General features: G+C 40.1%; 1 protein-coding gene across 2 annotated transcripts in view; it reads right to left on the bottom strand.

The window, feature by feature from the left end:
- Window positions 1-26,436, bottom strand: part of TNPO1 (transportin 1) — a 70,305-nt gene that overhangs the window by 34,793 nt on the left and 9,076 nt on the right. The window contains exons 2-4 of one of the 2 annotated variants that reach the window (XM_039566708.1): window positions 18,330-18,512; window positions 18,041-18,154; window positions 15,364-15,439 (exon numbers count right to left, since the gene is read on the bottom strand). In XM_039566708.1, coding sequence (XP_039422642.1) covers window positions 15,364-15,439; window positions 18,041-18,145 — 181 coding nt within the window. In that variant the 5' untranslated portion in view covers window positions 18,146-18,154; window positions 18,330-18,512. Of the gene's footprint in view, window positions 1-15,363; window positions 15,440-18,040; window positions 18,155-18,329; window positions 18,687-26,436 lie in introns of those variants that run through there. The other variant, XM_039566709.1, reaches the window with a different exon arrangement.

The following is a 26,436-nucleotide window of genomic DNA, read 5'->3' as shown; positions in this document are numbered from 1 at the left end:
CTTTGTGCCAGGAATTAGTCTACACATGGATCTATTCCAGCCCTTCAAAACTATTATTATCCCAAAAGAAATAAGGAGAAGCAAAATAAGAGATACAACTTTCAAATATAAAGTACTTTCAAACTAAAGCTACTGCACCAGAACACCAAGACTCTCACAACACTGGATGTCTGACTGACATGACTGATGGACATTAGACACTTTATACCAGTTAGAAGAGAAACAGAACTTTACAGAAGAGAAGGAATTGTTTGGCTGATCAGAAATTAAAAATCATTTAAATCAACTGATTTTGAGTGCCAAAACCAGACTGCCTTCATACACCTTTTAGTCTTGTCTTCTATGCTCATATTTCAGTTCTTTTAAAGAAGCATTAGTTAGAATGCTCCAGAACTACAAATGTATTGATACAGAAACAAACATGTCCTTTAGAATTCAGTAACTTCTTAAACCAGGAAGCCACCCAATGAATACATATTTGAGACAATTCTACAACTTTATCTACACTATATGATTTAAGTATCAACTTATAAACAATGTAAAAAATAAAATTCATTTCACTTGCGCAGCACTACATCGGCCAGCATCTTTTCTGGGAGAAGGAGGGAAGCAAGAGTTTATTATTTTAAATAAAAACCTAAAGACTGTATGCATGGACGAACTTTTCTCCACCACACAACTTAGTTGTGAGCTGTCACAAGTATTACTACAGTTACTTGGCAAGTCAAATCAAGTAATTTTGACACAGTAGTCTCTGAATTAAAAGTAAAATCTTCACATCAATTCTTATGCCAATAACGGATGTCAAACTCTGATTGCTTTACGTAACTTCCATTGATAGGTACACACACCTTCAAGAAATTCAGTCATTCATAAATTATTACAATTACTTAAAATTGTGCCTGGGGAGAAAAGAAGCCAAAGGAGTCCTCCTTTAATTTCCACGTTTTAAAACTTTTGCAAAAAACCATTATTGTTAGCACCCACAGATACCAAATACAATAGTCACTGTAATTCTTCATCATCTAGCACTATCTTGGTATGAAAGAAATCAGTGACAACCAATGTCTGATTAGAACACAGTAGGCTACTCACTAGTAGGATAAACTCTAGAATGAAAATATTAAACAGTACATTAAATAAACAGGAAAAACATTAATCCATTAGAATGCCTGGCTACAGCTACAAAAGGGACAAGGCAACAGCTTCAATTTAACCGAGCAGAGATACACATACTATTAAGTTCCTTTTGTCAAAAACAGACAGATTAGTCAACTGGTTTAGATAAAAATAAAGGTCGCATGAAGGTGAAACTTCAGGACCATTTTTTTTTTCTTCACGAACTATTCTATGGTATGTGGCAGTACAAAATATCTTTAATCCATTCTTTTAGACAGGATATCAGAAAAAGTATTCTTCATAGAATGATTATCCCACATATCTGCAACAAAGATTCCATGGGATTCATAATGGAAGCGGCATCTGACAAATGAAGTAACAAAATGAGAAAAAGAAGAAAAATTAAAAATAAAACCAAAATCAATTATCAACAGACTGAGAGATGACAAGCAAAAAATCACAAAGGACTTTGTGCTGAACAACCCCCAACCACTTGAGCTACAGAAGCAGCCCAAATCTGATATCCAAGCATTAAAAAAATAAACAAATAACAAATAGTTAAAATCTTAGTTTGAGAAAACAATTTCAGATATGACTGGACAAGGTTATTTATGGAATCCACAGTGTTCAACAACTTAACAGCTACACTGTCAGAAGATAGTAATATAGGCCTGGATGGAATTCTTGCTGTAACACCAAAATTACAGGCAGATGGCTTAAAAGCTGAGTAAGACACTCCTTAGTCTTCATAGATTTTGTGATTAGTTCTGTCAGCCATATGCTTCAGCCATCAAAAAAGCTCACAGTCTTGTCTCCTTTTATCTCAGTCAACTTGGAAGTATAGAGTTGACAAGAACATATAGTACAAGAAAAAGAAGGAATGTGAAGCAGACCTCTGGCATTTGGTATCATTTTTGGTGCCAAATCAGTTAATCAGTTGAAGATTCATCTCTCACATTGTCTCACTTTAAAACGAAACCATATAACAATTGTCATTTGTTTCTCAATAAATTTTCAATTCTGTTTTAAGACTCTCATACTAGTTCCAAATTTTAATAACAGACAGAGCAAGTAGATACATAGCCACAGTACACAAATTATTTTAGGGTTACTAAAGTACTTTTAAGAGCCAAAGTGTGTCCTCAAACAGCCACATTTCATCTATTGAGGGTTTGTATGACAAAGGGTGCACATATGAAAGCTACAAGGTTTTTGCAAGCCCAGAGAAGTATATATTTCACCATGCCTTAGGAATCATAGAATGATTTGAGTTGGAAGGCACCTTAAAAGGTTATCTCATCCAACATCCTCACCATGGGCAAGAACATCTTCAATTAAATCAGGTTGCTCAGAGCCCCATCCAATCTCACCTGGAATGTTTAAAAGGATGAGGCACTCACTACTTTCTAAGCAACCTGTTCTAGTGTTCTACTACCCACATTGTAAAAAACTTCTTCCATAAATCTAGTCTAAACCAACTCTCTTTTTGTTTAAAATCATTACACCTTGTTCTATCACAATAAGCCTGGCTAAAAAGCTTGTCCCTGTCTTTCCTATAGGCCCTCTATAAGGTATTGAAAGCCTGCAGTAAGATCTCCTCAAAGCCTTATTTTTCCCCATGCTGGATCACCCCAGCTCTCTTAGCCCTTCCTTATAGTAGAGGTGTTCCAACCCTCTGATGATCTTTGTGGCCCTCCTCTAGACCTGTTCCAAGTCTTTCCTGTGCTGCGCCCCTGCTTTCACTGTCTGTGCATTTTCTTCTTGCCCTTTAGTTTGACCAGCAGGTCAAACATAACTTGCTAGATCACTAAAAGAACTGACTGACTGGGATGAGAACACTTGTCCATTCACAAGCTGTGATACAATGATTTATGAGCATGGCTGTATTTGCTGTGGTATTTTGTGATATTGGCAACACTAGATGTGAGGGTGAGACGTTTCCTAAGGCAAAACTGTCTGTCAATCTCCATCTTAAAGCTGTAAAGCCTTTTCCAGAAATAAGCGCTCATTCTGTGTTTTAACTATCAATATGGATTTACTATGTACCAATACAAAATGTGTATTGACAATGACTAGTGTCACTGCTGCATATGAAGATTTCTGATGCACTAATGAGACTGACTCTGCTAAAAGAGAAAAAAATCAAAAAAAATAAGAATTCTACAAGAACTTTGTAATATGGGAAGCAGAAAATGAACAATTTCTTCTAATATATAAGAATACAGTACAAAAACAGCTTCACAAGCTTCCTAGCAGAAAAAAAATCCTGCTTTTTTTTTTATATAGGATTATGCCTTAAGTGTAAGTCTTTTGACTTAAATGGATATGGTTACTATCATGTCTGGAGCTGGAGTGGTATTTCAAAACATTCAGTGTATGTCAACACATAAATGACCTTGAAATGTAGTGACTAGTCTGAAGTTAATCAGTGCTCTCCATTGACTTATGTGAGTCATGGAAAATAATTTAACTCAATTGCCTAAGCTTAGGAATGTCTGTAAGAGACCACAACAAAGCCGGAAATGTTCTGCTGATACTGAGTTTTGCATATTTATTGAATAATGAGTTACACTTCTTAACATGATGGTGTAAATAAAATTGAACTGTGGGCAATATGGGAGGAGTATTGAACTGCTGACCAGAAATAAACTTGTTGGCTAGTACATTTGAGTCTATGTGGCAAGGTTTTGGTAGGGGAATGGGGGCTACAGAGGTGACTTCTCTGAGAAGCTGCAAGAAGTGTCCCCCAAGTTCAACAGAACCAGTGCCAAATGGCTCCAAGATGGACCTGCTACTGGCCAGGGCTGAGCACATCAGCAATGGTGGGAAAACAGCAGAGGAGCAGGTGCCCATCTCTTCACCCTCAAGACAGGACTTGAGGAAATGGCATGAAGCTGAGTCAGGCGAGGTTTAGGTTGGCTATCAGGAAAAGGATGTTCACCCATAGGCTGGCTGAGTACTGGAACAGGCTCCCCAGGGAAGAGGTCACAGCACCAAGCCCGACAGAGTTCAAGAAGCCTTTGGGTAACATTTTTAGGCACACAGTGTGATTCCTGGGGTATCTTGTGCAGGGCCAGCTGGACTCAATGATCCTGATGGGTCCCTTTCAACTCAGCATATTCTATGATTCTCTGATTTAAGAAAGGAAAAAAGTTACTATGCAAGAGCAATTGCAGCCAGAGCAGAAAGGAGTGAGAATGTGTGAGAAACAGCCTTGCAGACATGAAGGTAACTGAACGAGAGGCAGGAGATGCTCCAGGTGCTAGAGCAGACGTTCCCCTGCAGCCATGATGAGGCAGGCTGTCCCCCTGCAGCCTACGGAGGTTCATGGTGGAGGAGATATCCACCTGCAGTCCATGCAGGACCCCACACTAGAGCAGATGGGTGCCCAAAGGAGGCTGTGACCCTATAGGAAGCCTGCACTGGAGCAGTCTGTTCCTGAAGGATTGCACTCCATGGAAGGGATTCACACTGGAACAGTTTGTGAAGAACTGCAGCCTGTGGAAAGGACTCATGTTGTAAAAGCTTGTGGAGGACTGTCTTCTGTGCGAGGGACCTCACACTGGAACAGGGGGAAAGTATGAGGAGTGCTCCCCCTGAGGAGGAGCGAGTGGCAGAGAGAATGTGTGATGAACTAACAACAGCCCCCATTTCCTGTCCCCCTGCATCACTGGGGGAGAGGAGGTAGAGAAAAGTGGGCGTAAAGTTAAGCCCAGGTGGAAGGGAGGTGTTTTAAGATTTGGCTCTATTTCTCATTACCCTACTCTGATTTGACTGGCAATAGATTAAAGTGTTTCCCCAAGCCTGTGACAATAATCAGTGAATGATCTCTCCTCTCCCTGTCCTTATTCTCAATCCATGGGACTTCTGTTGTACTCCCTCACCCATGTCCAGCTGAGGAGGGGAATTACAGAGCAGCTTTGGCAGGGATCTGGCACCCAGCCAGGTCAACCCACTACAATTAGTTCTGGAAGGTTTTGTATTCTGATAATTACTACATGTAATCAGAGTGCCAAATTCTGTTTATCTCTACAATTGCAAAATCAAGAAAAGGTTAAAGAACTAATTTTCTGGTTTCACTCCTACTTTCAGCTTCTCTATCAAATCTCCACAAACCAATTGTCCCAGCACTTTTCCTCTCTCATGTGGTCTCATGTGTTGTCTCCTGATCCAGCAGTTAAAATAGTCCTAGAATTCTATCAAAAGCAGAAGAATCATTAATAAGAAATAGGGATTTAGCGTGATGAGAACATGATTCACTACAAGGTCTCAAACTATACAACAAATGCAGGATAGTGCAGTAGTTTGAAAACATTTTAAAAGTAATGTCATCTCTCTCTGGCATTTACTTTCTGAGGGCGGGGAAGAAGATAACAACATGGACTTCTGCACTTAGTCAAGTGCATAGGAAAAGGAAATTATGACGTTCCCAACAGAACTTGCTTAGACAGCATCTGGCAGTGAATGAATACAGATTTAGAGTCATTAATCTATCTGAAGAAATTGCCTCGTCAGATGAGTAGAGGTTTTGTCACTCTCTGAATATTGAAGGTGAATCTTATATATTAAAATATAGGATAATCTGTCATTTGAATAGCTGTTAGTACACAAGGATTACTTGAATGAGTAAAATAAGGCTGTGTTATCAAAATGAGTAATTCAGAATCCTATTCAAACTGCTGAGTATTGGAAAACACAAAATACAGGATACTCACAACACTGGTGCCGTACAGGGTGCTGCACAGTGGAAGTTCTGCCTAGTTTTCCTTCTGTCTATATCCTACAGGTATAGCTTAACAGAAAGTTGTGTGGTAGCATGCAATCGTAAATGTTGTCTTAAAGCCAGACTGCTTTGTTTCTCTGATATCCTTACCAGCAAGTAAGGCTTCTTCCTCTATAATGACCAATTAGTGAAAGGAAAACCTCCTCCTTTCCTCCACACTGTACTCAGCGTGCTTCCTTTTTTTTTTTCCCCTGTTCATTCTGGCTGACTTTTCTGAGTAATATCATCAGACTTTTAATTAGCAATATTAGTTTGCACTCCAGTAAACATCAGAACATAGTTCTGGCACTACTGCCAGTGTTCTTCCTAAGCAGCTGTGTATCTAGCTAAAACACGAAAATAAAGAGCACAGACCTGCTTTTAATTCAATACACTTTCATACATTTAATATTTTACTATTGTTATTATTTTAGGAACTTAGATTATTTTTTTTTGTATTTTGGTACCAAACCACTACAACAGGAGTTCTTATTAGGAAGGTTAAGAGTATGAGTGAAAATGAGATGCTTTGCTGAGTGACCATACTGCTACTCCAAGCAATTAGAAATCCATCTTCAGTCTCTTTAGTTTTGAGTTTCTACCTATGACTTCATCAGTCCTCTTTCTTTATAAGGGGATGAAAATGAGGAAAACTGGGAGCTCTTATCATTTTGGAATGTTTAAAGCTCCTGAGACTTACAGCTTGTCAGTAAGAATTTTCTCTGATCAGTAGTGTATCTACTGATTCAGAGAAAAACACCCATCACTTGAAGTTATGTGAATGCCTTTTCTTTGGAGGTATCAAAACAAAAATTTGTCCTGTTGAATCTACACTTGCCTGAAGTGCCAGTGTGTGACACTTTAGATGAAGCAGACAACTGCTGTAGGGCAAAGCGGTTATAAACTCCCTACACAGAACTGAGTGCAGACTGCAGTCATTGTTACCTGGAATTGAGTGCACCCTCAGCAGGTTTGCAGACGACACAAGGCTGAGCAGTGCAGTTGACACAACAGAAGGAAGGGATGTCACCCAGAGGGACCTGGACAAGCCTGAGAAATAGGTCCATGAGAATCTCATGAAGTTCAGTAAGTTCAAGTGGAGGTGCTGCCCCTGGGTCAGGGCAGTCCCAGATATGAGTACACACAAGGAGAAGAAGCCATTGAGAGCAGCCCTGTGTAGCAGGAATAAGGGATAAAAAACTGGACATGAGGTAACAATGTGCGCTTACAGCCCATACAGCCAGCTGTATCCTCAGCTGCATATAAAGCACCATGGCCAGCAGGGTGAGGGAGGGGATTCTCCCCCTCTACTCTGTCCTTGTGGGACCCCACCCACAGTGCTGCATCCAGCTCTGGTGTCCCCAGCACAGGAAGGACAACAATCTGTTGGAACAAGTCCAGAGGAGCGCCACAAAGATGATCAGAGGGCTGGAGCACCTCTCCTGTGAAGACAGGCTGAGACCTGGGGTTGTAAAACCTGGAGAAAAAAACACTTTAGGGAGCCCTCAATTGCTGCCTCTCAGTACTTAAAAGAGGGAGAGTGACTTTTTTCACAGACAGATAGTGGTAAGACAAGGGAAAAGATTTTTAAACTAAAAGAGGAGAGATTTAGATTAGATGTTAGGAAGAAATTCTTTACTCAGAGGGTGGTGAGGCACAAGAACAGGTTGCCCAGAGAAGTAGTGGATCCCTGAAATTTCATCCCTGAAATTATTCAAGGGTTGGATAGTGCCCTGAGTAATCTGATACAGTGGATGGCCCATGGCAGGGGAGTTGGAACTAATTTTTACTGTCCCTTTCAACCCAAACCACCCATCATTCTTTGATGATTATGTAACTCATGCCACAGTTGCTCCTGAATGCCTGTTGAAAGCAGAAGGCCTGAGCTTCATGAGAGTTGTGAAGGGTGTGAATTATATTATTATAGAAGGAGAAGAAAGGCGTTTAAAATACTTTGCAAAAGCAGTAGTAATGCTTATCCTGTTACTGGTACTAGTGTGAAACTGTGGAATTAAGATGTGCCTTTTCGATGGACAGTAAAGATACTCATTTCTGGAGGTGGAAAAACATACTGTGAGTATTATTATTTGTATTAAAAGTCTTTTTTTTTTTCTTTTAGGATCCACTCTCTTCTGACATTAAAGGAAAGATGTTTTAACTTGTACATGAAAAGTGGTAAAGGGTATTCCTTTACTAAAGCCAATTTGCCTTTATAGAAGTGGTTGTCTATACAGTTGCATCTGGCCCAGCACTGCAAGCTAACACACATGCTGAAACAGTTTTATCATCCTAATGCCTCACAGCAAGTATGCTTCCTGAAAATCTGGAACAAAGTGGTAATATTGCTTCCTAGGTCCCTAAATCATACACCAGCTAAAAGAGCTGGTGGTCCTTCCAAAGAGCTGGCACCTCTGAACTGCATTAAATCAAATACCACCTGGTGAACAGAAGTCCCTTTAGAAACACTGGCAATGCTTTTGCTTTCTGTAGGAAAACACCCCACAGGAATGCTTGATACTGGCATTTTAAGTACACCTAGGTTTAATGTAAAAAAACCAAACAAACATTACTAAGTATTAGAGTTTGCTTTTTAAAAAAGCATACAATGAAATACCCATTGCAGAAGACTACATTCAGCTTGTAAACACACATTAGGGAAAGGCTTGAAATCGCTGATTAAATGCCTCCCCCTTACACCTAAAGATTTCTTTTAAGGCCAAAACAGATCTTATCTGTAACTACTTGAACTTCAGGCAATGACATACCAATTCCTTCCTTGTATGGGCTTCAGGGACAGGGAAAGAGGTAACAATGGAGATTTCATACTCTTGATTCTGGATGTTCACAATAAGGAGCTCCAGGGAAGTGTTCCTGAAGCACTGAATCACATAACAAATCCACAATCTAATTCAGTTTCTTACACGACTTTAAATAAATGAATAATCTGTTAGGAGAAGCCTTACTTTAAACCCACACTACAGTATCCCTGAAGAAGCATGGAAAGGAGTAATTAGCAAGCATATAGGGGGAAGTCATGGAATTTTTAGTAACTTTACATAATTAATTATCACATGATACATATTATACTAAGTAAGTCTGCTGATGATACTAAATTGGGAGGAGCTGCTGACTTCTTCAAAGGCAGAGAGGCCCTGCAGAGAGACCTCAATAAATTGGAGGGCTGAACAATCACCAACTGTACGAAGTTCTAACAAGTGCCGATTTGGCACTGGGGATGGGGCAACCCTGGATGTGCAGACAAGACTGTGGAATGAGATGCTGGAAAGCAGTGCCACAGAAAGGGACCTCAGAGTCCTGCTCGATGGCAAGTTGAACACGAATCACCAGTGCCCTGGCAGCCAGGAGGGCCACCTGTGTCCTGGGGGCATCAGGCACAGCATCGACAGCCTGGCAAGGGAGGGGATTGTCCAGCTCTGCTCTGCATTGGGGTGGCCTCACCTCCAGTGCTGGGGGCAGTTTTGGGTGCCACAATAGCCTAACGTAAGGCTAGAGAGCATCCAAAGGAGCGCCACGAGGATGGTGAAGGGCCTTGAGGAGAAGCCGTAGGAGGAGCAGCTGAGGGCACTTATTCTGTTCAGCCTGGAGCAGCCTGAGGACAGACCTCACTGCAGTCTAAAACTTCCTTGTGAGGGGAAGGGGAGCGACGGGCACTGATCTCTTCTCTGTGGTGACAGTGACAGGACCTGAGGGAATGGCCTAAATTTGTGTAAGGGGAGGTTTAGGTTGAATATCAGGAAGAGTTTCTTCACCTAGAGGGTGGCTGAGCATTGGAAGAGGCTCCCCACAGAAGTGGTCACAGCACCAGCCTGACAGAGTTCAAGAAGCATTTGGACAATGCTCTCAGGCACATGGTGTGATTCTTGGGGGCATCCTGTGCAGAGACAGGAGTTGGACTCTATGAACTTTGTGAGTCCCTTCCCACTCAGGACATTCTGTAATTCTACTCTTTTCTTTAAGATATTTACACAACTCAACTATTAGATTTATGCACTGGTTAGTAAAAGTCAGTCTTTTTGTAATTCTTCATGTATCTAAACTTCAGAGAAGAAAATGTTTTGCTGTTAGTAGGACACTATGTAGGGTATGCAGCATTTTTAACTGTAAAGGCACATTAATCTGACTTGATTTCTGAATAGTAATGCAATCAGACCCACTACTTGACAATTACTTTTGTATATTTAATAATGATATGTAGTAACTGTACTGGGGGGAAGTCGTAGGGGAGGTTTTTTTTTTTTAATTTAACAACTAAAACTCCTGAATCACTTTTCTGGATTAATCCTTCCAATCAAAGATGTCTTCTTGAAATGGGTAGTTGGCAAATTAACATGTGATCTCACATAATGGTCTTTTTTTTTGCTCAGCTTCAATTATCTTTCAACACCAACATGCCAAGAAAGAACCTAATGGAATAGACTCATGAAAACTGTTCTCTGGATCAAGCTTAAATTTCAAGACTCATCAGAAACATTCACATCAAACCCACATGACCATTTTGGATTCCAGTAATACCTTATAAAAAGCTGTTTCAAATTATATGTGCAAAACTAGATTAATTATTAGTGTCATGATTACCAGAACATAAATTACCATCAGTGAAAAGCTCCATTGAAACAAAAATTCGGTGTGGAAGGGAGGGGAGGGAGTAGGGTGGGGACAGGACCTTTCTCCGTGGTAATGTTCCAGGTCAAAGTAAAGTACTCTGAATGACTAGATCATCACATAAACAAGACCAAGAACTTCAGAGACACTGTTCCTCCATCTTCAACTGGTTTATAAAAACCTGAAGTATTTTGGAAGTGAGCTCAAAAGACCATCCTCAAAGCCTGTGACAAAAACAGTACTAAAGCAGTGTTCTCAACTTCAGCTCATCCACCTTCAGAGTAAGAGATCATCTCAAGGACTCTGATCCTTGACTGCAATAGCCTTACACCACTGATTGTGATCAGTCATTCTACTGAGATAACACTCTGTGGAGAATAAATATCAGCGTTCTCATGTTTGGATGGGATGAAGAGTCAGTCACTAAAGCACCTTCATAAGATCACCATTGTGTAACTGCAGCAGGATAGACAACTGCAGTTACACAAGCCAGCAGAAAGTATCAGGACCAACATGCACTTATCTCACTATGTTCCCATTAGGGCAGGACCTGCTGAGAGCCCAGCAGATGGGGGGATGAATGCAGAACTTTACAGAAACGATGAAAAACTAACCATGACCCACTGAATAACAATGGACATCATCTTTTGATAATTTAGTGCAAAGCCACATCCATCTCCCATTCACAAAGCTGAGGATGCTGTTTGAAATAAAGCATGGTGTAACTCTGGACTGCACCTAAGCAGAAAACACCAGGAAATTGATGAAGTTGTCCTACAACAGGACAATGGAAATTAAGAAGGGTGCCATTTCTGCCTGTCTCTTTGAGAGCAGAGGGAGAAAGAGGTATCTTACAAACATTGATTTACAAAAGGCATAAACAGGTTTTCATACAGCCAACTTTGAAAATTTCATCATTGCAGTCAAGAAGGTCTGAAACAAACTCAGTACTTCTGCTTGCAATATGAACTATTCATGTTATGACATCTAGAGGTCCTGATCTGCCTCAGGCTTCAAATATCTTGGAAAACTGCCTCAATACACCTTAAGCAGAGATTAGAACAGGTCTCAGTAAGACAACAAAGAGGCTGAAATTAGGAAAACACATTCTCATACTTTCCTTCAAAGAAATATACTTGGACTAGGGACGCAATAATGCAAACAAGGAAAGGGGGATTTAGATGCATGACTTGGATCAAAGCAGGAAAGCTGCAGTTAAATGAAAAAAGCAACAACAGAGGCAGAACTGATGCTTCCGTGTAGCACTGGAATGTTTCAGACAACCACACAAAACCCAGAAAACCATCTGAGAAGCAGAAGCAACATGCATACACTCCAGAAAACGAATTATTAACAGAATACAGAAGACTACAGGATTCTGAGCTCACCTCAGGGGACACTGAAAGAATAAAACCACAGTATCAACACTGTGGTTGTTGATACATGGCAGTATCACTACATTATCTGTGAGATTTTTTTACCTTCCTATCCAAGAAGGAATAACTACACTAACAGTGCCTACAGGAAATATTTTCATTTACAGATAAATTAGCAAAACAACACTTTTTTCATTCATATACTTTTCAGTCAATCTGGACTCCATCTTACCTACATAAGAAAGATCTCTGAGCACCATACTTCATGGGAAGTACATTCTAGAGATCTGTATCTTAAACTTTAATGGCTTTGGGATCTTATTTTATTTTCATCAGCCTGCCTACTGCGTAACTGAATGCTAACTGAATGCCTAACTGAATTTCCTTAACAATTTTTATGCTGTGATGTTTTTAACACTGGGGTTCATTCAGATTCCCAACACTATTCTTAGAAATGCACATTAATTTTAAAATAATCGAAACAAACAAACAAAACCTCAACAAAAAAAAACCCAAAACCTAAACCAAACCAACCAAAACAAATATAACAAAAACAACACAATCCTCCTCCCCCTGCAACAAACAAAACCAAACCAACCAACCAACCAAAAAAAACCCCAAATCCAAAAAACCAAGAAAAAAGAAATGAAGTGCTTAAAGCTTGGGCATAGACATGCTGTAGCAGCAAACCAGGCCATATATTTTCACTGATGAAATGGTAGCAGGGCATTCCTGTGTCCAGAAAGGTGCAAGCTTAACAAGCTTTGACAGGGCCCAAAAAAATTTCAATACAAAACTAAGAAAACCCCTACTTAAATGTAGTACTATCACAACAGATCCTGAACCAGTAAGTCACAAGTATTCAGAAACATAAGCCTGATGGCACTAAGACTAGAGGAAAAGAAGTTAACAGTTTTTTCAAATGAATAGTAATAACCCTCTGTTGCTAAAACAAAGGAAATTTCCTACACAAAAGGTTTACCTAAGTATCTTAAAGGCAAGACTCTGTGAAAGCCAGTTTTGCAAAAGAAGTTTTCTTGCAAAGTTAATTGTCCACAGAGGTGCAAGACTCAGGTCAAAGGTAAGTCGGTGCCCTCTTCACTGCAGTACAATGATACTATTTAACACACATTTCAACCAACCAAATAACAGAATGACCACAATCAGGAGCTGTCACCTAAATGTATCCTTACGCACCATTTTCTCAGCAGAAGTTTCAACAGTAGCAAAACCTGAATCAAAGGTTAGTTCCATCTGCTACCAAGCCAAGATTTCTCACGGACTATGAAAACACCTTCCTTTTTAAGGTGTTTTGATAGTCCATGATAGTCAGAGATGTTGTAAGCCTATTTTTATTGCTCCTTCTGCTGGGATAGTATGGCTCCAAAAATCTTAGAATAGAAAAGTATGAATATCTATGCTTTTGGTCTGTGGAAAGGTTGTAGACACAGACAGCCAAGAGAACCTGCTTTAGGAGGGAAAAAAGCAGAATGATTTCTTAGTACTGAAGACAGGCACCTACTGGGATGAGTCCATCCAAGTACTGCAGCTGTTGACCAGCAATTCTAAGAGTCTCATTACCTTACTTGAGCATGAGGGAAGATGAAGGGCTCTTGGTTGGATTCAAAGCAAATCCAATCAACAGTCTTCTGCCATTCTTCGTTAGTCCCACCCAACCAAGGCAACAGGGTATTTAGAATTCAGCAAACACTATGCAAAATACCAACACCAGACTTGGTTACGGTACTTTCAATATTTTGCAAATTTCCAGAAACAGAAATACAAAGTTAAAAAATAGTTGCTTTGGACAAAAGGTTATGACTCTAAAAATGCAGGACAAGAGCATCATCAAAATAACAGATGCTTTTCAGCAGTCTCACAAAAGGCCTGATGCATTTGTGAGAAGTATCAGTGCAATCTGATCCAAAGCACCTCTCCCTGGAAGTTAACTTGCTACTTCTTCCCAGCTTGCTTGGCCCCTCAACCTACTGGAACCTGCTTTTTTTCTCCCTCAGATAAAACAGCTTTACACAACCATTTTGTAACAGCTAGCATCTCCCACTCTTTATCCAATTCTAAAGAGGTCAATGTGATTAAACATTAGGAAGGGAAAAGATGACTACTGAATAACTGAAATAGTTCTGTTAGGGAGACCCTGACACACCACTAAACACCAAACATCTGTGACAATCTAGAACCTGAGGCTCAAATAGTGAATGAAGAAAGGGAAATTAGCAAGTTGGGTTAGTGTCAGAAAACAAATTCATGGACAAAAAAAAAGAAGTGAAACATCCCTCTTGTCACATCCTTTGTACAGATTCCATATCCCACTACTGGAATTGCTTTGCTTTTCATTTTTCTGGTAATGGTATAAAGGACATGGTGTACCTACACTGGTGCCCTACTCAAAGATTCAGTATCCTGCCTGACTTAAGTCTTGAAAACGCTCTCAGACTTAAGGTACTCCCCCAGGACTTTACAGGCGACTTCCTACAGAGAACATACAAAAGCACTGAGATGTACTCTAACCTTCAAACAGGAAAACATACTTTACTCCTCTCCATTTCTCTCCTCCTGAAGTAAGCTGATACAACCAAACCAGTAGTTAAAATGTAGAAAAATGTTCTTGACAATTCCTTGAACATTACAGGGCCACACAAAAGTAAAATCAAAGGGTAAAAAGCAAGAATTCACAAACAAAGTTTTGAAACGCTAAATGGCAGAAAAAGTACTAGTAGCAGAACACTAAAGGAAGAAAACCTAGAAAACAACCCAAACAACCAAACACAATGATTACAAACAAATGTAAAGAAGACAGATGTGCTAAAGAGATCTTGAAACAAATTTTGTTTTTCTATCAAAGACATCTCAAAACAATAGCTGTAGTACAAGGAAAAGATAATCTTTCATGCACCCTGATCACAAAGGAATTGGCTGAATTTACCGACTGGTAGAGGGTACACACTATGCCATATACAGCCTGTACTGTAATGTCCATAACAATAAAACAACATGATTGATTTCTAACTGTATCTTGCTACAATTAAAACTTCAGAGTGAAGATTATGACAGACATCTTTGGACAACTCTAAATATGTAGTCTTCAAAGTATTTAGCAGTCTCATTACTATGGAGATAATTATCATAATTGAACTTAGCAGTATGTTTTATAATGTATATAGTCATGATTCATCACAGTTTTTCCACAACTTCACTGCAGTCCAATAGAGGTATGACACTCTAACATTTCTCAGAAGATTTCATAGGACATTTAGAATGGATTCCATTCTAAGGCTGATACCGCAAGTACTGGTAAGTTATCAGATTTTTTCCCCACAAAGACCCCCAAGTGCGTAAGTATGGAGCTCAACCAACCAGCAAACTGACTAGAGTCAGCTTTCTATTTCTTTGAAGCTTAATAATATAATTTTTTTTTAAAGGCAAAGAAAAGTAAAATAAAACAGTCACTATCTCACAACTTACCTTCAGACTTCAACTTTGTAAGAACAAAAATCAGGTAGTTGTTGAAATCTGGATACTGATTGAGTTGTTCTAGTTTCTGAAGAGAGAAACTGTTAAGGAAAGTTGAATCTTTACATACAACATTTACAGCTTTCTGGATACAAAGGTTGTTATATTCGTTATGTACTGCTACATCACTTCAACCAGCTGTGACTATAAGCTCACGATATACAGAATATGAACAACCTAAAAACAGTTTCTGTGATTTTCTTACTGAAGCAATAGCTTTTAGTTATGGGGAAGTCTAAAAGAATAATCCATGGACAGACATAAAAATTAATAGATCCTTAAAAATATCTATAAAGCAATATCACTGAAACAGGCAGCTGAACATTACCAACAACTGTGTATTCAAATGGATCAAAAAGTATCAGAAAGAAGAAGAAAGAACAGAAAGAGCAGTATTTAACAGAAACTTAATGAGAAAACACTTACTTGGTCTAAAAAATGAAGACTAGCTCTTAGACTATTTTTCTTAACAACTTCTTCACCCACTTAACTTTTCTTTTTTTATTCCATGAAACATACAATAACTTAATTGGAAAAATATCTGAAACCATACCAATTCATATCTTTACTAGCAAAGGGTTTTAGCTAACCTATACTGCCCACTTCATTGTATTTGACATCGAAACACCCAAGTGTGCTAAAACAGGATCATAAAGAAACAGCATTACAGAATAAACACACAGTTTTTTTGATTTTTCTACCAAAAAATAGAGACTAAGTGTACTTTAAATTTGAAACCATTAATCACAACCCTTCTTGGACATCCTACTAAACAGCATTCTGCAATACAAAAGACATCACAATTTCGTGTGTGTGTGTCTCAAAGGACATGCATAAATTTTTTTAATTATTTTTTTTAGATTATAGGACACGGCCTGTATTAGACCATTTTCCCAAACTGATGTACAATACACTGCTAAAACTATCCCACTTCTCTAACCTTTACAAGCCAACATATGAGGACCTACTAGAAAGAACAGGTATCAATACAGCACGGAGTTTTCACTACCACTTAAAAAGAATTTCAAGCATCAGTTGAAAGGACTATTCAAAGGACTTGACTAAGGTCAAGTTCTATACATCATCAAGACACCCAGCATCACTTACACTGTCCATCTTGCATATATGATGCTATAGTTCAATAAACAAACCAGACATAATTAAATTACTTGAAGCAAAGCTTTAAAATATAATTTTACACTACAGCTACACCATAAACACTGGTCCTATAAACACTTCGGTATTTTAAATACTAACGAGCACCGGTTTAAGCTTGGGGCATTATCAGAACACTACTTCTTTGGACTCTCCTGCTTAGGATTTTTTGAAGAAAGCAATCACATTTTAAAAATTTGGAACACAGCTGAAAGAACAAGATGATCAAAATGAAATGGACCTTCACCTTTCAGACAGGAGCAGAAGCCTTCCTGATCTGCACTGCATTTGCTACAAAAGTCTAGAAGTGGAGCAAATTTGGCTTAAAGCTAAACACTTAATATAAATATATACAGACACGCATATGTTCTTACCTACTTAAAAAAATTCTGTTGCTTTCTGTGGAAACCTTCAAGAAAATGCCTTAAATAAAAAGGGATCCAGATAACAAACTCACATCCTTCATAGAATTTCAGCACTTCTATAAATTTCAAAGCACTTATGGCTAGCTCAAGGAGCAGGAGACAATAGATGAGGCTTTATTTTTTAAGGCCTGTGCTTCTATTAGTCTTAATTTTAACGTTTTGCTTTCTCAATCCTTGCTCCTTAAAACCTTGCTACTCATTACTTCTACAATCAAGAGTGACCCGGGGGGGGAGGGGAGGGAGAGGAGGGGGAGGGGCGAGGGTAAAAAAACCCCCAACAATCCACAACACCAATACCAAATGTACTGCAAAGCAGCACAAGAAGCCACTGCTATAGAGCTCCCCTTTTTCGTGAATTTTAACGAGCACAGTTTCAGGATCAGGCTTCCAGGCAAATAAAAACATCCTCACCAGGTACCAAATTGCGCAGTGTCAGAGCCAGCAGGCCCACGAGGGCGGGCAGGCAGAGGCTCTGCCAGCGGCACTACCCCCACCAGCTACGGCTTTCACCTCGATTCCCGGCGCCAGATTATTTCGAGAGGCCCCTCCTCGCCCCCGCCCTGCCGCGGGGACAGCAGGCACACAGCGCAGGGCACCCCCGGCCCCTTCGGCGGCACCCGCCGGGCCGAAGGCCCCGTTCCCGCCCGGCCGCCCTCGGGGCTGGGCGGGGGAATCCGAAAGAGCGGCGGATGTCGGCGGAGACGAACCAAAGCACAGGCTTTGAAAATATATAAACAAATTTAAAAAAAAAAATAAAAAATAAAAAAAAAAATCCCCCAACGGCCAAGCCTTTGGCTCCGGGCTCGCAACAGGTGCCCAGTGCCCCCCGGGTGAAGACGGCCCCGCGGCCCACCTCGACGGTTCAAACGCCGCGCCACGCCACCCGCCCCGGCCAGGGCTCGGCCCCCCGCGCTGCGGCGGCTCCGCGGCCGAGGAGGCCCGGCTGCCGCAGCGCCGGCCCCGCTGCCGCGCAGGCCACGCTCCCCCCCGCCCGCCCTCGGCCGCCCCCGGCCCACTCTCGGGGCCCCGCAAGCCTCGGCCAAGGATACTTGTTGCACGGCTCTCTGCGTTGTGGTGTCCGGGGACTGGGACTCCTTGAGCAGCTGCAGGATCTGCTGGAGCCCCTGCTCGTCGGGCTTCCACTCGTACTCCATCTTGGCTGTCTGGAAAACAGCAGACAACAGGCGGCCGCGGTTGGCGGCGCGGCAGGGCCCGGGCGGGGGCGGGCGTAGAGGAAGGAAGGCCGGACCGGGGAAGGGGCGCGGCAGTGCCCGGTCCGCTCCGGCTCTCGTGCCCCCACGCACCCCAGCAGCCGCCGGATAGACGTAGGACACCGACCTGCTCCCGCTGCCTCCGCGCCGAGCAGAGACTGAGTCACGACGAATTTGTGATCCGGCCCGAAGAGTCGCCTCGCGTCCTGCTGGGTCCTAGCGCCGGGCACGGCTCCGCCCGCCCGGGCCGCCTCGGGGCTGCCGGCGCCGCCGTCCGCCTTTCCCCGGTGCGTCCCACACTGCCAGCAGCCTGCGGGCGACAGAACGCGAGCACCTCAATCCTGGCCGACGGGAAACGGGGAGCCCATGCCGCCCACCCGAGAATAGACGGAAACCTCCAGCGAACGCGACAGGCGAGGGGCGAAGGGGCACCCCGGGCGCGGCCCAGCCTCCTGGGGCAGCGCCCGGCAGAGAGTGCAGAGGCTCCCGCCACGGAGAAGCGCGGGCGCGAAAGTAGACACCGGTGTCACGAACGTGGTACCTGCTGCACTTCTACGTCATTTGTCTGAGTACTGAGCAGATCTCAGATGTTCCCAATTCCACGTGTAAAGAGGGAACAGGACTAAGTACGCGGGGAAGGAGGGGGAGGCTGGGGCATGCAAACTCAAAAGAAACTGTTTTGAATACCTACCGTACCTTAAACTTAGCCCCAAAATATATCAGGGGAGATCTCAGGTTAAAATTAACAATTTAGATACATATATACACATGTATATATGTAAAATATGTATTACACATGTATGTATATAGATTTTTTAATGTATTATACCTATCCTAACAAGAGAAAGAATACGTGCTGTTTAAAACTGGTCTAAAACGGGAAAATTAAAGCCAGTAATTCCCTGTTTTTTATTATCTTACTTTTAGTCACTGTGTTTGTAAGCACCTCACTTGACATGAAAACTAGTTTCTACTGCTTCTGCTGCAGTACAGAACTCAGTTTGAACATTACACATCTCAGCTGTAACAACTGTTCAGAGGCATTGAGGACAGGGATCAATACTGATTCCTAAGGATGCATCCCAGGTTATTTGCTATGTGGCTCTTTGTCTCACCTCCCCAACACTGACAGTCACCTGTCCAGTCTCAGGTGCTAAGAAGTGTTCTTAGCTAATTTTCCTTCTATTACTATGTGATGCTATTCTTGAAGGAGACAATGCAATACTGATTTTGTCTCCAACGAAACAGCAAAAGGAGCCATCATAGGCAAGAAGACAGGTAGTGTACTTATACTACATATGTGGATGAGTACAGTGAAAGAGACATTTTGATGAACCAGGAAAGAATGCACACTGGAGTAAGGAGCAGAGAAGTATGCTGCATAGCATACAAGATAAAGTCAATGGAGAGAACAAAAACAGCTTATGAAAAAAACCCCAATAATGGGATATATTTATTAAGCCCTTCTATTTTAGCAACTGCTGTAATTATCAAAGGACTTTCTGGGAGACTACAAAAGCTGAGCACCTCTTGAGAGTTTACAGCACCTAACCAAGATGAAGTCAGTAAGGTAGGTACATAAAGACATGCCACCATTTACTAGGAAAGAATGGGCACAAGATTTACATGAGCTTTTTGTGATCAGGGTGAATCTCCACTGGTTTCCCTCTAGTACAGGAACATGTCAAAACAAGGATTTTGACCCAGACCACTAAAACTGATGCTAATGGGTCACACTGTGTGGGCAGGAGACATCTTTCTGGGATGCATGCATAGTTGGAACACGTGAAAGCTGAAGTCCAGCAAATCAAGGAAGAGCTAATGTGAGCCTCATGCACCTAACTGTGCCTTAGCAATAAGGTTGTAGAAACTTGATTTTTCTTTGAGACTTCTGTCCCACTTCAGTCAAGTTTGTTTGAACTTGATTAGAGCTTCAAAAGTTACTATTCAGAAATTATGACACAAGGATTATATGTGTCTAATATCTGGAAACCAAGTGTGCTAAAGAACAACATTAAAGATGGGAAACAAGGGAAGTGATCAGAAAGGAAGGGTGAGATACAGAACAGGAAAGAACAGCTAGAGAAGAACGCCATGGATCCATAACTAAGAATAACGTAGGCTTCCTTTCCAAGAATGTAACTAGAATTCAATCCTGGTAAGAATTTCCACTTTCTGCAATGAAAAGGAGAGAAAAAGGCCTACAAATTGAAGTATGACTGGAAGCCTCTACAGAAGACCTCTAGTGGAGACATCTAAGTGCTTTACATGATCATCCTCTAAGATAGGTGAGAACAATTTATGAGACATTATCAAGATGAGAAGATATTCTGCAAGATGAGGTGTCTCCTTTAGCTTCTACATATGAAACCTAAGGAGGAACCTATCTCTAGCCCTTCAAATTATGTAAGGAAGCAAAAGAAGTCAAAACAATTTGACTGAGACAAGAAAAAAAACTTCAGGTTGAAAGCATTACAGAAAAAACCCCCCCAGAAAATTGTTTATTTCTGTATGTTTGCATTTATATATGTATGCTTTGCCTTTTTTGTTTTCTACTATCTGTTTTCCCCAAGCAAGAATCTTCTTGTATAGAAAAGAAATCAGAATCAATGCTAAACTAAACACTACCCTCCAAAACACAGCCTGGTTCATCCCACTTGATCAGCAAAATGCAGCAGAACTGAATTTGACATACTTCATCTATAAATGTTAAGATTACAGAAGTTCTTTGAAGACAGAACTCTTGCACAAATGCTGAGGCTAAAATTTGATTTCTCTGTTATGCAGACTTCAGAAGTCATGCACTAGCCATAATCCACTGTTATCACAATGTGTAATATTGAAACAAACAAACAAAACAATTACAAGCCCAAACACTAACCTATATCTTTAATATATTTCTCTCTTCAAACACCTTGCAGTTTTCTACTTAAGTGTCCACAACAAGCCTACAAGAAATTATCTTCCGTTGTCTGTTTCAGTTTCTCTTCCATTTTTCTCTCAGAATTCCCCATTAATTCACGCTGAAATGACACATACATGGCATACAAGGAAAAAAATAAATGACTACCATATGTACCGCTGTTACACGATTCAAAATCCAGGTTTTTTCAGAGTAGTAGCTGTGAATGCATGAGACAGGATTTGATTCTTGCTTCTTCCTAAGGTGATTAACCCAATTTTTTTTCTGCTAAGTGTCCTTACCATCACATTAGAGTGTATTTGATGCTATGTCTTTTAACCTCTCTTGTTGCTTTTCATTATGTTGTAAACAGATACTAACAGGAACTTGGATTAGAATCTGGTTTCTGATCAGCAACATGTATTAATTGATAGATGATACTCAAAACACATATAGACAGAACAAATAGGAGATTCATAATAGAATACCCACCCCATCCCTCCATAGTCTCAGTGCACTTAAAAAAGAAACAGGAGACTGGTGCAAATCCCTCCCAATATTCAATCAGAAAAAAACCTGAGATCTGCACTGCTAGGAAAATGTCCCATCCCTCAAATGCGATAGTCTCCAAGCTGTGTATTTGGAACTACAACTTGTCACTGCCAGTGGTTTTGAAACTAGTTTCAAATAATTATTCTCTAATAAATATTAATTCTCAAAATAGTCATCATTTCAGAACTGTTAGACAGTTTCAGCCACTTTACCCTTGAGAAAATTTTTCCCACTGTTCAGTGTTATTCCACTGGTAAAATTGGATTTTTTTTCTAATTTTGAGAGAATTCTAATAGCAACCTTCTTGTCATAAAATTCAGGCATTTTAACCTGTAATATTGGTACTTATTAATGTAATCAATCATTCAATCAGTTGCTAAAATCCAGGCTTCTGAATTTCCACACAAACTGCTTATAGTGTTTCTCTGCATAGGACTGTATGCACAGAGGAAATAACAGATATTCCACAATAGCTTTCTGTTTAAACCCTTTTATGTCAAGCTAAGAGTGATGTAGATTAAGCTAAGCAGAAGAAAAGCTCTCATAACACAGAATAAATGTGTCTATGTGAAGGAGCTCATGCAGAATAGCTACTGCTGTACTATTTTGCAATGCCTTGTGCCTGGAGATGTGCCCTAAGTTTTCACTTTAAAAAAATACTGATAGTCCTCACATCCGACATATCAAATGAGCATCCATTCTAAAACATTTGGTGCAGTCTTTGAGTTCAGCCGTATGATACAAGATTAGTATTTATTACACAACAATTAATTTAATAGTCTTATGAAGAAGACACTTTAACCCTGCGAAGCACCAGAGAGGGTACTAAGGAGACTGAAGACAGTTTGAAAGGATTTTGTGTTCCTGACTGAAACATCCATGAAATTAATTTTCTACTTTTCCAGAGCTGATTGGTTATGATAGAAGGATTGTTTTAAACAGAAGCCCAAGCAAACTTCAGAAAAATATTTTTAAGATGGGATCTCAACATTACTTCATATTTGTGTTGAGTTGTATAAAAATGGGAGCCAAAAAAGGCTGTAAGCTTACTGTTTTTTAATGCAACACTAACCAATCCACTATTGCAAGTGTAATTCTGTTGAAGGTAGAACTTTGTGGTTAAGACTGGCACAAAGGATATTAAGTTGCCAAATGCAGGAGTGGAATCTCCTCCTGGTAACAACGGTTGCAAAAAACCCCCCATTTTTTAAGATTCTTCAATGTCACATTAGATGACAAAAGGCCAAGAGGAAAACCACCTAGCAGAAGATAAAAAAAATTCAACATGATTCACCATATAATCATAAGCCTTGGAATAAAGAAAAAAGTTTTGTGGATGTATCAAACTAAGAATTTGCTTCATTGATACAATTAACATTCAAAGCAGCAAATGTATGGGCTTTCACGTAATATAACTTCAGACTTGTATACCATTAATTGACCATTATTTCCTAGTGTTATTCACTTTCTCTGGTCAGTAGGTCTAGGAGTAGAATAAGAAGCTGAAGAAACTGAGAGATATTATGTTAGCTTTCTACTCTCCTGAGACAATTCTAGCCAGAATTCGTTTTGTCTTATGTTGTGTATGAAACTAGAAATTGTGTATGTATACAAATGTTCCAACAGTACAACACCTCATAATGGAACACTGGCATTTCAATATTCAAGGCAAATAAACCTGTAATGTGATTTGCTGTCCATGGAATGCCATCAGTTTGATGATAGACTTTTTCCAAGCATATCTACAGTTACAATAACATATCTGCTCATGAAATCTGTTACACTGTTGCCTGTGTGAAAGGGAGAGCTCATTATTGTTGCAATCACCATCCACGATTTCACGGTTTCTTTTCTCAAAGGTGAGGAGCAGTATTTCTTTTTGCAGATAATGTCTGTAAAAGCCTACGCCGTGGAATCCCATCGAACAGATGAAACAGTACTCAGGATAAACTGACAGCCTGTAATTCCACTCTACTGACAAGAAGTACATTCCCTCTTTATTTAATGAATACCTCTGCTTCTCATGCATCAAACGAGCATAGAGGAAAGAGCACAGCAATACAGTTTCCATATATATGAAGGTACAAAACCATTGCGGATAAAATGGATCGCTGGCCTCAGCATGCACTAATATTTCTTGTTTTGTAGAACAAGTAAGACTTAATTCAAATTAGGATAACAAACACCAACATATAGCACAGGCTTATGTACAGGTCAAAACTGAAACCCAAATCTCTTGCTGTTCATGGGCTAAATAAGATACGTAACATTTTCAGCTGCAGGGACAAAAACCTGTCAAGCTTTCACCAACTAGAACATCAAGAGAAGCATTTTGATTTTGAATTCTGCTTTAGAAATCAAGGATTGATGGAATGCAGGATGGAATACCATTCTTGTAATTCATGAAAAGTCCAGCTGAATAAAGTAGTAGACAGTGCAAAACTGCAAAGATCTCTAGATTTAAAATGCCTTTGATCAATTAATCTAGACAAGGATGCACCATTTCTTCAAAGGTACCAGTATGAGAGGACAAAAGGAAATGATCTTAAGCTGAGACTGGAGAGATTCTGACATTAGAAAAAAATTTTCACTATTAGGGTGATCAAGCATTGTAACAGGTTGCCAAGGGAGGTGGTGGAGTCACCATCCCTGAAGGTGTTCAACAGGCAACTGGACTTGGCACTGGGTGATGTAGTTTAGTGGTTTAGGGGTGACAGTAGTAGTGCTGGATGGATGGTTGGACTAGATGATCTTGTAGGTCCCTTCCAATCTTGATGATTCTATGATAATTTCATTTCCACAGCTAGAGATACCAAGTGGAAAAATAGTGTGCGGCTAATGATTTGCCCCACTGAAATCACACATGTTGGATACTAGAACAGCAGTATCTAGACATGCTTTTAATGGTGGCAGTCAGAAAACAATCTAAAACCAAATGGAGAGCTGTTTGAGAAAAACATCACCTCATGAATTTGTGACAGAAAATACCAGATCAATCAGCTGAAATCAAAATTAGTAAAGGGAGTAAGTGGGTGTAGAAAGGATTAAAGGCATCATTCTTGAGAGCCCAGTTTTATTTAAACCTCTACTGTCAAATTCCATGTCTGAAATCCAGCATGCAATTTTTGCCAGCTTAAAACTCTTTTAAACATGGTTAGTGTCAAGTGCACATGAACCCTATTCTACTCCCTACTTAAAGTATAGAGTAAGATTTCTTTCTCTGAGCTGTAGGAGGCAAAGCAACTGATGTCTGCTGGAGGATTTTTGCTGAACTTCTGTTTTTCTAATTAGTAATTCAGGCTTCCTCAAGATGCAGATAAAAATCAAAATGATACACAGCTTTGGAACCTGTTCCTCATGACAGATCAGAATGCAGACTTCTGAAAACATCTGAGACAAGTAGCAGATATAACTTAAAATTGAAGTCACGGCTTAAAAAAACCTTATACCTGGATGGGTATAAGACTGTGAAAAAAGATGCAGTCCCTGAAATTCTAGCATTCACTTTCCTTCAGTTATGCATTCATTCTTATCAACTAACAGAGATTAATAAAAATAAAGACACTAACAGATGCAAGATTCCTCTTTTGACTTACTGCATGCTTGAAAAGGTGGTTCTAGCCCCTGCAAATCTTGGAAGGAAAGTCATACAGTGAGAGACTCCATGGTGCCCGTTCCTCCCACATGGCTCAGCCAAGACAGACAGGCACAGGCACGTGATTTACATCCATTGCTCTTCTTTTTCAGTAATGTTTGCAGACAAAGTCATCTCTGCTACTAAAACCAGCAAACGTAAAGGAGATAACACCTCATCATGGGATAGTGCCAAATTTGGGGAAGTTCTTGGCCCTGAAAAGAATGCATTGTTTATTTAAAATTAAGTTACTCACAATTATTAAAAAACTTAATCTAAGTAACCAGTGATCTGTTTTTAAGTTAATTTTGAAAAAGTCTGCACCATGATGAACTAAAATACATCTAAGTTCTCCAACTGTTGTCAAAATGTAGGCACTTATAAACCAACCAAGTTTAGAGCAAAATGTATATTAAAAAGTATATATTCCCCATGAAACAGTTCACAAATTTAAATTCCTTCTTGTACAACACTATCTTAACAATCATAAACAATAATAATACATTAGAAGGTAAAAATTAGGAATCTCATTAAATAAGATACAGAACTTGTAAAGGTGCTGAAGACCTTTTGCTAGTAGAAAGAGGTAACAAATACACGTCAAGTGGCGTATTTATTTGTAAGTAAGTTTTGATGCATAAATGAGGTAAAAATGATCTATTGTGGAAAAGAAAAGCTAAGTTAAAACCAAATACACAAAATTAAATCTTTTGACCTTCCAATTTAAATTACTAAAATTAGTTATTTTACACTGTTTAAATCAGACCACTGTCTTTTCATGGTATGCACTCACTGGAAAGAAACCAACTGTAAAGAAATGAGTACAAAGGAAGTCTCAAAAAACTGAGAAGTCTCCTCTGGAAAGGCCATCAGGCATAATTAGGAATTCAGTACAGGGTTCAAGGCAAAAATTATATTGGGAGCCTTAAGACCTGATTAATCAGGATTAGGTTTTATTTTTACTTCTTGGCAAAATACCTTGCATCCCAGGATACACATAATTCAGAACCACACACTCACCTACTTTCCTCCCAGACTTTTTCTGAACACTCCATGTGTTTTAAAACCTTTACACACAGAACATGCACTAAGACATGCGACTGTCAGTGACACTACCACTGTCTGATCTGTCATTGGTGACAACAC

Source organism: Corvus cornix, chromosome Z (genome assembly GCF_000738735.6).
Source record: "Corvus cornix cornix isolate S_Up_H32 chromosome Z, ASM73873v5, whole genome shotgun sequence".
NCBI lineage: Eukaryota > Metazoa > Chordata > Aves > Passeriformes > Corvidae > Corvus > Corvus cornix.
The sequence above is the reverse complement of the archived record's forward strand: the minus strand, read 5'-3'. Positions and strand labels throughout refer to the sequence as shown.